At 32.9% G+C, this 11,958-nt stretch overlaps 1 protein-coding gene across 1 annotated transcript in view; it reads left to right on the top strand.

Moving 5' to 3' along the window:
• The first annotated feature begins 1,175 nt into the window (after nt 1-1,175).
• Nucleotides 1,176-11,958, top strand: part of LOC109544996 (hemicentin-1) — a 114,143-nt gene continuing 103,360 nt past the window's right edge. Inside the window, exons 1-2 of the mRNA XM_019915459.2 lie at nt 1,176-1,294; nt 11,732-11,940. Coding sequence (XP_019771018.2) covers nt 11,898-11,940 — 43 coding nt within the window. The 5' untranslated portion in view covers nt 1,176-1,294; nt 11,732-11,897. The remainder of the gene's footprint in view (nt 1,295-11,731; nt 11,941-11,958) is intronic.

Genomic DNA, 11,958 nt, shown 5'->3' with positions numbered 1-11,958 from the left:
TTTTTGGTTTGCAAAATTCTTCAATATACCGGGTGTTAGTTAATATTCTATGTTTATTTCATTTAATTAATGTATGATATACTGAGCTAAGATTGGCGGTATCCGATCTGAAATTTATAGCATTGTTATGTTTTTTAATCTGTATCATTTCATGGACTCTTCTCTTATTATAATTACTCTCGTTAATCAGTATTTTTGTGTTATCAAAATCAAAATTATGCAACTTCTGTTGTGCATGCTGTGTTAATGCTGTACCATTTTCGTTATTTTTTCTTAGGCTATACTTATGTTCGTATATTCTGTTCTTTAGATATTGTCCAGTTTGACCTATGTATGTGTTATCACAATTCAAGTATCTGAACGAAGAATTCTAGTCTCTTCCCAAATTTGATTGTCCTGACCAATCATCTGTTAGGCCTAATTAATTTAAGAATGTTTTAAAGTATTGCAATTGTGATGTATTTTAATGTGTGATATGATGAGGCTGTTGACGAACTGTGGTTGTTTTTTAAATTAATTATTTTTTTTAATTAGCTGTTATTTTAGAAAAACTGATGATGGTGGAAAAATACACCGAAACGTATTTTAATTGATAAATAGAGACAAAAAATGACTGAATTTTCAATAATATAATGTCGCAAAAATCGAATAAGATGAACTTCATGAGAAAGAAATCCTATCTTATCTATCGTATCTAAAATCTGAAGACCATTTGATGGAATTCTAAGAATATACTGAAAATGTAAATTCTGTTTGAAATTAACGATTTTACTTCACTTGGAAATTTTAATGCTACCTGCCTGATTTATGCTACAATTCGAGCCTCTGATGAAACTTTCCCTTATTGCGAGTTCAAGAAGGAAATCCTCCTTTTGAAGTTTAATTTATTGTTTCGAAAAACGAGATCTCAACCTCTTAATTTCCCTTCACCGAAGGGCGGATTCTTCGATTAGAAAGTTCTTTGAGGTTTGCGGATGGAGTAAGGCTCACAGGAGTATCATCTCGCTTCTTACTGTTTGTTTCAGAATTCCAGATGGCATACTTGGGTAAATCCACAAAGGCCCCAATAATAATCAAATGTAAAATGGCGTGTTGTTCCTTATAATTTAAAAACATTTAAATTATGAAAGAGTTGAATTGACGGCATTCTGTTTGTTTCAGTGCCCATAGTTTTCATCAATGCCGTACAAGGAGATGCAGTTTCTCTGCCATGTGATATTTCTACGCCAGATTCCAGTGATAACGTGGTTTTAGTGTTGTGGTATCGTGAAGATTTGGGGACACCGATTTATAGGTGAGTAAATATTTCAGATTTAAAGCGATTAGTTTTTACGAGCCTACTTTAAAGATTTTACGATTATATTCATTTGCTTGTCAACCATCTTCGTCCATCGTCCATATCCAAATCCAGCATTTTAACTCTATGACTATTCAAAAATAAATAAATACCTCTGCTGTATTTAAGGACTTGTTAACAAAAAAATATTCTAATGGCAAATTTTTGAAATGCTCAATATTTGACTTTTGACTGAAGCTATGCAACCAATTCGCTTCACTTTTTAAAGGTGTTTTAATTTCCCGAACTGCTCAGTGATCTAGAATTTAAAAAAATATTCGAAATAGACGTTTCCGGTTTACTTAGCGATCGAAGGTTTCAATTGTATTTTACTTACTTGCTGTTTTTTTATATGAATATTTTCGGTTTAGTGGATACTAAAATTTAATATATTTTCAATATTTCGTCTTTGCTACTTTAGCGCCCAAGTAACCCAAACTATTCCAACCTTATTTTCCACAGGCGGTATCAGTGTCGTTTACACAAAGCTAAGCTGCAATTCACAAGTATTTTAATTCGCGTGGTTTCGTCATAAAATTTCGTCTTGAAGTAGATCTGAAAATCGGTCGAGTCAAGCGTCAATTGGAATTTAAGACCTTTTGGACGCATTTGGACCAACTGAAATCATTAGAAATATCTACTTTCTCTCACCCTTGAGAAGCTATCTGATATCTTAAACTCGGTAAGTTGTTTTTGTTGGATCTTTGAATTAGTAATGGTTTATTGTTTCTCCACCCTAACCGCACTAAAATTTTTATGATAGCTATGTGTTTCACTCAAGATTGCTCGGTTTTGCTTGAAAAATAACACTGCTGCGGCAGTTTATTAATGGCGATAGGAGCTTTGCACGTTTTATTGTTGAATAATAAAATAAACGCATAAAAATTGAACAAATAAACCTAAATCCAGGTTTTGTTGCAACTGTTATTATAGAGTGAGCCACATATACACGGGACTCTTGTAACAGTTGAACAATTTTCAATTTTTTGAAAACATATATCCTATAAACGTATATCGTAAAATGGGATTTTATCTATACATCTGTATCCAAACAATGTGACGCAAAATGTATTTATAAGCTGAGATTTAGCTGTGGCTTGAATTTGCAATAATGGTTCATTGAAATTTACCAATTTTTATCAGAAAAACCTTTGCCGTTTTCAAAATACTTATATGTATCAAACCTTGCACAATCGAATACAATACATTCAACCGCCGTCGAAAAATCAATTGTATGCTTGAATGTTTTTCTGTAATTACTTGCATCAAACGAAAGTAAACTAATGGATTTAGTAAACAACTTTCATATCAAGCTTAGATGAGACTAAATAACAAATAGAAAATAATTTTGGCTAACGTTTCTAACAGCTCTTTTCACGTTTCCCAAAATAAATTTAGAACTTTAAATAAAATCACATACCAAAAGGTCCCAGATAGTTTCCTCAAGAGGATAGAGATAGCTTCAGCAACATCGTCCACTCCAGTACATGCCTAAACATTCTTGTTCAAGGGCGATATAATTTTTTCAACTTAGCTGTTGGTTCGAACCAACATACAAGAACAAACCGCTCAATATAATGCGTAAAAGCAAACACAGTCGATGAGAGACAAAGTCCGGAATACGGTTCGACGGGGACTAGCAGGAATAGTGAAAATAAAGACTGAAAAAAAATGACTGAAAAATAAATGTGTACAGATTAACAAAAGCTATGGCAGAAAAACCTAATATTAACGACACGCATATCTGTCTACAGATTAGAAAAGTCGAAAAAAACCGACTAATCCAGTAAGGGATTAATTAATTAATCCACTAATCAGATGAAGTAGAAACTTAAGAAGATGAAAAAATTGGTAACCGATAGCATGATAACTCGAATGAACGGGAATTGATTTCCTTCAAAGAGAAAAAATACAAAAATATCCAGCTTGAGACAGATTTAGACAAGTTTCAGCAATTCGTGAATTGCATTTTTTTAAATGTTCCATAAATTCAATCTCTACTTTACAACTGTAATAAATAAATAATCAGCAAATTTATATAAAATCTGCAATACATGTTTAAATGCACAAAACTGTAAATAACATTGAAAATAATTATGCTACAATGTGTAGGAAATTTCCTGCTGACCAACAAAGGAGCAGTTTCAACATTTTGTATAATATGATAACATTGCAAAGCAGAACACAAGGCAGAATACTCAAATTTGTTTATATACCGCTCATCAAATTTACAGGAGGACTGATATTAATATGATTGAGGCGATTCATTGTTTCATTCAGGCAGTGTGGACCCAACATAAAAGCGAAACAAAATTAATTACAACAGCTCATGCATTTCTAGCAAATTACTTTTGGTATCCCCGACGAATGAAATTTTGCCCGCAATTTTATTTTGTTTTTGCATCAAACATAGATGACCAATGAAACTATATTAAATAGTCACTGTCTCGAATTTTAAACAATCGTTTTTGCTATTAAGCAAGATTGGTAATACTTTGTCTCTATGCAAATATGGCTTGATGAATCTTTTAGGAAAAGTATTTAAAACATCAAAGAAAAGTGGCTTATTGGTATTCATGTCAAGCATGAGTTCATCGATTAAGACCGTTGCGGCTCCTTTAATTATTGAGATCATTGACGAACGAGAGACGAATTCTGAACAAGATATTTTTCGCTATCTGCGGAAAGCAGCCGCGGATTCCTGAATACACCTAATTTAATAAATCTCTAAAGAGATTCTTTATATTCATGTCTGCTCTCGCTGTTTAGCTCTTTCATAAAATACTGACAAATTAAATTAAGGCCCACTTTGAGCCTACAATCTGTAGCGATCTTATTACTGTTTGGAGGATCCAGCTAATTAAATTAATCTGTTTCAGAGGACAATTGTTGTGCCTAATTAAAAACGCTCTGTTTCGTATTTAGGATGAACATTGCCGAAGGATTATCTCTACATCAATTTTGAGCTCATTGATCTATAATGTATCTCACACAAAACTAGTTTAGTTTTAGTTTTTTATTACTTTGCTGCGTTCTGGTGTAAAGGGTAGTCTCTGGTCAAAATTCAGTTGAATAATGCAAGGTTAAGGAACAATTGRGCTGTGATTTGAGCAGCATTTTATTTAATGAACCTTTTATTTATATATATTTGATTGAAGATTGAAATTTAACTCTGCAACAAAAATCTAACATTAACGTGAGAATTATTATATTTTAATCTGCCAAAGAAAATTMAGTTTTATATGCAGTGGGAAAGTTTGCTTTTYTCATTACTTCCTCGTCCTTATCAATTGAGAACAAAAATTTGAAACAATAGAGCAAATCTCAAATTGATACCTAAAATATGCATTCCATAGACATAAATTTTGAAGAAATCAGATTTGGAAGAAGTCCATGCCCAACAAATAAATATTGTAAAAAAGATGCACTGAAAAATATCGTACTTTTGTGCTGTACGTACATTTCGTAGGTGATAATTGAAATGTTTCTTCTGTCCTGTTGAGAATTCACCGGCACGCTATCTTCCAATGTTTCCAATACCTCACTTAAGATTGTAGCTTGTTTTGCTTCGTTGTGCATTTCTAACAGCTACCAACTCGGAGAGCAAATCAGAAATCTATAATTCGGAAAGTTAACTCTTTGACCATTTTTTGTCTTTTCGGATCTGTTTGAATGAGAATCAGAAGTGAATTTCGACAATTTTCGTTCATCGGTTTCATCCAAACGCAGATTGGGGTTGATGTGAGTGGAATCCACTGACAAGTTTTGGAAGTTAAAGTATTCTGCGAACAGGACTTTTTCTTACAGCATTTCCTTGGCAATTTGAGAAAATTTATCAGAAGCTTAGAGAAGAATATATTTTTTACGGGCCTTTTAGTAGTAGTTTGAAACTAGTACAACAAAGAATATATGCAAAATTTCTGAAGCCCAAATTTAGTTAACGTTACCGTCAATAATAATAGGTTAAACATTGATAAGAGCTGAAGAATGACCTTAAGTGTGTGATTAGCACTAAGAAACTTATTATACATTAACTGTTAATTGTTCAGACCATCGGTTAAATTATTCGGTTTTTCATCTCACTTCACATTAATTTCACACTCTCGTTGTTCAATRTTAATTTTTATGTGATAGGCTTATCAAGTCTTCWGCTTCATAAAGCTTCAATGCATATACTGAATTACTCTGCTTTAAAAYAGATGGTATTTATTGCAGTTTTCTATTAAAAATATAGTATTYACTTACATTTKAACGAATATTGATGCGAAGTTTCAAGTYGGCGTAACGTTTGACTTTTTGWGTAATGGTATGTTTTCACTGTCAATCTGTGAATTATTAGTAATTTAAATAGCGAGGCACAAATACCTGGCGAATTACGATTACGGTAGTACTAAAATAGCAATATTTTAGTCAGAATTCAATAAGCTTCGCCCTTAAGAAGCAAATYCCTATTCGGACACGCGACTACTGGCTCTTACACGGATAGACAACATGTAAATATTCAAAAAGTAATCAGATCAGTTATTCTATCCACTTTAAAGATATCTCAAAATCTGCCTGCAAATAATTTAAATCGACAGCACATATTTCAGTGGTGTGACTATTCGCATATATATGCAGGAAGGACAAAAGCAAATAAATAAAAAAGTAATAAAAACAAACAAGAAACTATAACAAACTCTGATAAGTACCTACCTAATTAAAATGTCATTTTACAAGTACTGTTGAAGTAATAAAGCAAAGACATACATAATACAGCCTAATGGGTTATTGAGAACGATCGTATATTTCAACTCTCATTTTAATTCGTTCTCCGCGTTCTTGTTTTTAAACTGTCAACCGTAATAACTCATCTTGACACATTAATTACCTTTAAAAATCCATCGCAAACACAGTCGGTGATTGATATTGGAAAAATGTGTTTTCAATTTATTTTTGCGTACATGCAATCAATTACCGTCCCCGGATTCCAGAACACATTTGGTTTATTGTCGTGTTTTGCTTGTATTACGGCATCATCAAGATTCTAGAGTCCATAAAAACTTGGAACGTAGATGAAAATGCGTAAAGTAATTATGACTTTAAAAAATAAGTTTTGGAAAATTAAAGTGTGGATTAATTAGTAGATCTTCTGTTGGCTTCCATTGTGTTTTCAGCGCCCAGCAATTACGAGAATGGCCGATAAATTTACATAGACTGGTGCTTTTATTGTCTGCGTGAATTCCATTTGGTTATTTGTTTATCATTCAAGTCAATCTTTTTTCCATTATCCATTTGTGACGGTGAGACGACGCGATGAAAACGAATTAATTAATGAAAGCGATTCCAATGTTTGACGCTAACTCTTTTAGTCTGCTGGTGTTTTCTAATTCGCAACAAAATAATAACTCATCCTGACAAATTAATTGCCTCTCAAAGACCGCCAATAACCCAACAGCCAATCAATACCGGTTAAAAGGCAGTATCCATTCAATTTTAGTACTGAATTGTACAATTAGTTGTTGTTCGCGATGTGCATCTGTCGATGCAATGTTCATTATTTTCTGGAGCGCAATAATTAATTGTTAGTTGATTTGAAATAATAATGATAATTAATTCTAAAACAAATGTCCAATTAGTATATGATTAGCTATTGAAATGTGCCAGCACCGACTTTCTAGTTCATATAAATCGTAATGGAATCGATGGCTGATCGAATGGCTGTTTCATGTTAAAGTCATTTGCCCTGAATTAATGATGGATTAATTTTTTTGATGAATCGCATTCATTCCAATATTTCGATTCCGAATGAGGGATTTTTATTATCTCAAAATGTTGGAGCAGAGCACATCATTCGAGACATATAATTATTCTTTATCATGTATGTTTGCCTCACAACTGTGTGTGTGTTTTATAATAAGGCGACATGTTAGAAAACAAAAGACTTCTAATGAGAACAGAAATAACTAGAAGTGAAAAGAGAATTAACACCAGAAACACACAAAAAGAAGCAATGGATTACATAAGAGATCCTTGAGTTACTGGATGAAAGTCGACAGATTAAAAACAAAGGTCATAAGAAATACAGAAAGATTGACAATCAAATAAAGCATGAAATTAAGCAAGCAAGAAAAATGGATAAAGGAACAGTACGCAGAGATAGACGAGTACCAGAGAAATAATTCCTGTTTTAACAGTCACAAAGAGATAACAGGGATGATTTACGTTAATAGAAACGAAAACYCAGGAATACTSAARGATGTAAACGGAAGGCAAATTCTAGATACGAATCAAAAACCAAGCAAACGGGTAGAATATAGCACCGAGTTGCTTAGAAGTGGAACAGGACAAGTGGAAATTGTAGTAGAAAATAAAAAGGTTCTAAAAATGTTAAAGCAGAGATAAAAACAGCTCTAAAACAGCAAATCAGCATATCAAATCCCAGTATTAGATGATAGTCAACAGGAAGTTCCACAGGAACAACCAGATGATGCTCAATTTGGGTTCAGAAACGGACTAGGCACGAGAGAAGCGTTGTTTGCACTAAATGTGTAAGCAYAGAGAATATGGATGTTTATGCCTGTTACCGTTGATYGAAGAGTATATACATACTCTTTCAATCAACGCTGCTACGTTGACTTCGAAAAAGCCTTCGATACGGTAAAACACGAAACACCAACCAAAATTCTCCGTGTCAAAAAAGATCGACAACGGAGACTTAAACCAAACCGCACAAATAATCTACTTTAAGTGCTACTGTTTTATATGAAAAGCATTTGAAGCAATTACGACATCTGAGAAAAAAATCTACGCTACTTCAAATAACGGTCAATTTGCAAACTTAAATTGAAACGCTCCATTCCAATAAAAATTTATTATTCATTAAGTTTAAATCCCTACGCATTTACCTCCACTTTCACGTACAGCTAAATTAATTTGGAAAGTTTATCTTCCACTTGCTCAATGTTAAGGCTTGGCTTTTATCTGCTAGATAGGCAGCTGCTTTTCCTGAACACACGGCAGCATAATCCGAGTTCCGCTAATTTTATTCGCTTTTACTCTCGTATTGACTTAATTAAGGATATTTATCGAGCATGCAAGTATTCCACTGTTTTCTTTTCAGATCATTTAAATATGCATCGTACATGTAATGGCAGTAATTTAACAAAACTGCAAATTAATAGACCAATTTGAAGATTTAAGACTATAGATCATTGACCATAAAATTCTCATATTATATTGTGTTGAAATCATTTCCTTTTAATATTCGATTAATTTTGTCATAAATAGCCAATATTCGGGATCGACAAAGAACAATGAAATGAGAATCTAATGTCCAGAAGTTAACTAAGTACTAGGCACTCGTAAATAAAACCATTTTTATGGACGTATAAGTAGAGACTAGAGTTTATTCGCTTAGATCTTGCGTCTGAAAACGTTTGATTATGTGCTTCGACAAATATCCAATAAAACAGCTAACAAGTCTTCATTGGCCAATCCTGAATTAAACACATAATGCTAGATGGATAGGTACTAAATATATTACACAACTGGAAAAACATGGCAACAAGAGAGAATAAGAATTGATTAGTAAATATTTCCATGAGGCTTCACTATCAAGCACATGGATCTATTAATTAGAGCGTCAATTTTTGCGTTTTACATCCTGACTAAACGATAATAGTAAACATAATAGACCTGATAAAATGTGTCAAGAGATCCTGAAATTCTTTGAAATAATCTTAATACTTAATAAATACTATAGTATGAAGGAAAATAGTCTGTGAAACAGATGGATGAAAAAAAAACAATTAATTTGCATTGCAATTATTTACGAAAAGATATAAATTATGTCGACACATCGATTATAACAACTATTGACCAACATTTGATTGCGCAAATACTGAGTATACATCGCATCAAACTTCCTATAACACAGACAACAAACAATATTAGTTTATCTGATAGTTCCGCGCTAATTTGCGAGTTAATATAAAATATGTTGATGCTACGTAAAACTAAGCACAGCAAATTAAACTTGTAAACAAGATTGCCAGCGCTTGTAATGAGTTATGTGATATCGGTTGCTGATATCAAAATTTAAACGCTGTTTTGTAGCCTGTTAACGATGCACATGCAGGCTACAATTCAGATTTATGCGAAACTAACGAAAATCAATTGGTCGCAGCAGGTTTAAATTAATTTTCAGGTGAATCACGTTTGTACCTGTGCAGTTGAAGACATCTCGACATTTTCCTGCATAGAAGGAAAATGTATTTTCATAACTTGGCCTGCTCAATGTGATATTGTTTTCCTTCGGTTACAATCTTAACGATGGTAGTTTTCTTAACTGGGAACTAATTTTTTGGTTTCATACCAAACCATATTAGAAATTGAACGTGGGGTTCTATCTGTTTTAGTAAGCCACACACTTATTTATTTTTGTTGTTGGACCACTGCATATAGAAACATTCGGAAAAGGTTTAGAAACCTTTTCTGAAATACGAAATTAATTTTCCCCAGTAAATTGCTACGTATCAATTATACCGGCCAGACTATTGATAAGTTCTGAACATCACTAGCTCCCGTTTATATAATCAGAGAGTTTCCTGATGTTCTTAGGGAATTTCCCTGCCGCTTGTAAAGGAAATGTTAAATAATTTTATGGCCTTTGTCCGCAAAATGCTAACTTCTTGAATATTATAGAAATAGATAGATGCTGATGGAAAACTGTAAAATATTCCTACAAAATGCTGCAATGATACGTTTGTTACTTTGTGCAAGAGCTCTTAATTTCACATGGAAAATGCAATGTTTTAAATTACCCAGCAAAACAGCGTAGTATTTGAGCCGTAAAGATAGGTGGTTTGCGATCGTGCCTCGTAAAATTACCTTCAGTTACATTTCAAAAAGAATCAATTTACCCACAAGGATTAAGTTGGGTATTTAAAATTTATTTTTGGTTCATTATGGCGATGAAATCAATGATGATTAATGAGAAGAAATAAATTTAATTTTCGTAGACCGCTTCAACTTACTCTAAAAGCTTGTTTGGTTGTACTTTCTACTCATTTCACTAAACTAAAAAAAAAGAGCTATTATCCACTTTGACTGAAAAAAGATGGGGGTTTTGCTGAACTCATTAAATTTAAAATCGTTTAACAATAGGTGTATTGATGAAATTGTAAATAATTAATATATCGACTAAGCGATTATAAACAATTTAAAATGGGAATGTAATCTGGGTTGCTATTTCAAAAACATTAATTAATCTGATCAAAACTAATTTGGTGAGTGTAATAAATAATGTTCTGTTCAATGCATCAGCAAATATGAACGTTATTTTGACACGCTGGGTGCTGGAGCTCGAACTAATTTAGCAGCTTGAATAACAAAAACTGTATTATTTTTAATTAATTTTTCATTGATATGTTAGTAAAAGTGTCTGGAAGGTAAATAAAATTAAATTAGTTGATAATCAGTCACTTTTGAAAATGTGAAAAGTTTAAATGTAATTTCTGGAAAATAATGCTACTTTCACTAACACGAATCTTTTCATCGCCTTCCGCAGATTTCCTTTCGACTTTATTTTACGTGAAATGAGAAATTATGGCACTGCAAATGAGAATAATGACTCGATGCCTGATGGATTGTCTACCGTTCCACCTCTGGAACAAACCAATTGCTGCTAAAATGCACTCTTGCATTAGAAATCACACTATTGACGATGAGACGCGGGCATCGAGTGTCTTTCTTGTTTTTCGTCACATACAGAAGGAAAGCTGCACATTGTCACATTCATTCAACTTTGTCAAAATAGTCAAACTGCTGCTTTAAATGCTCTACTAATGTTATAATTGTGAGTTTTTCCACGTTTTTAATTTAAAATTCCACACCTATAAAGCCTATAATGACGTAGGTAATATGAAAGCAGAAACGAGCTCGCTATTAACGAGATTGCATTTTTCTAATTTGCATAGTTTGCATTTGCTAAAATGGTTTATTGATCGTTCCTGCAATCATTTTAAATGTTAATTAACTAAAGCTCTTGATATTTTGAACCAAAAATGATCGAAATGAAAATGAAATAATAAAATCCATTTGCATCAAGCTTCAAATTCAAACAATCACTTGTGAAACGTTGATATAATCATATACACCTCAGTATAAGTCAACCGACTTATACTATTATTTCTGACAACGAAATCATGATAATCATAGATATCGACAGTTTTACGTTTGAGTTCTATTACTTACACTTCAATTTGAATATCATGCCAGAAGGTTGATATTTGCTTAATATGGAATACAAGCTTTTTCAGTTGAAGTCTGCAGCATCAAACGATTTCTAAGAGAATGGTTTTTAATTTTGCTAATCAAATGCTGGTTTTAATAATGTTAATATTTTCCTTTCAGTGCTGATGCAAGAGATCGGGACTTTTCCATTGCCGAAAAGTGGTCGGACGAAAAAGTGTTTTCGAACCGAGCATACTTCTTGGACGACAGGCAACCTGCAGAATTGGGCATCGATCATATTCGCGAATCAGATCAAGCGGTTTATCGATGTCGTGTCGATTTTAAAATGGGCCAAACAAGGAACAGTAAAGTGAATTTAACAGTAATAGGTAAGTAAATGCCAGATG

The sequence above is a fragment of the Dendroctonus ponderosae genome, unplaced genomic scaffold (assembly GCF_020466585.1).
Source record: "Dendroctonus ponderosae isolate FM_Combo_2020 unplaced genomic scaffold, Dpon_F_20191213v2 Dpon_F_20191213_6, whole genome shotgun sequence".
In the NCBI taxonomy this organism is placed as follows: domain Eukaryota; kingdom Metazoa; phylum Arthropoda; class Insecta; order Coleoptera; family Curculionidae; genus Dendroctonus; species Dendroctonus ponderosae.
The sequence above is the reverse complement of the archived record's forward strand: the minus strand, read 5'-3'. Positions and strand labels throughout refer to the sequence as shown.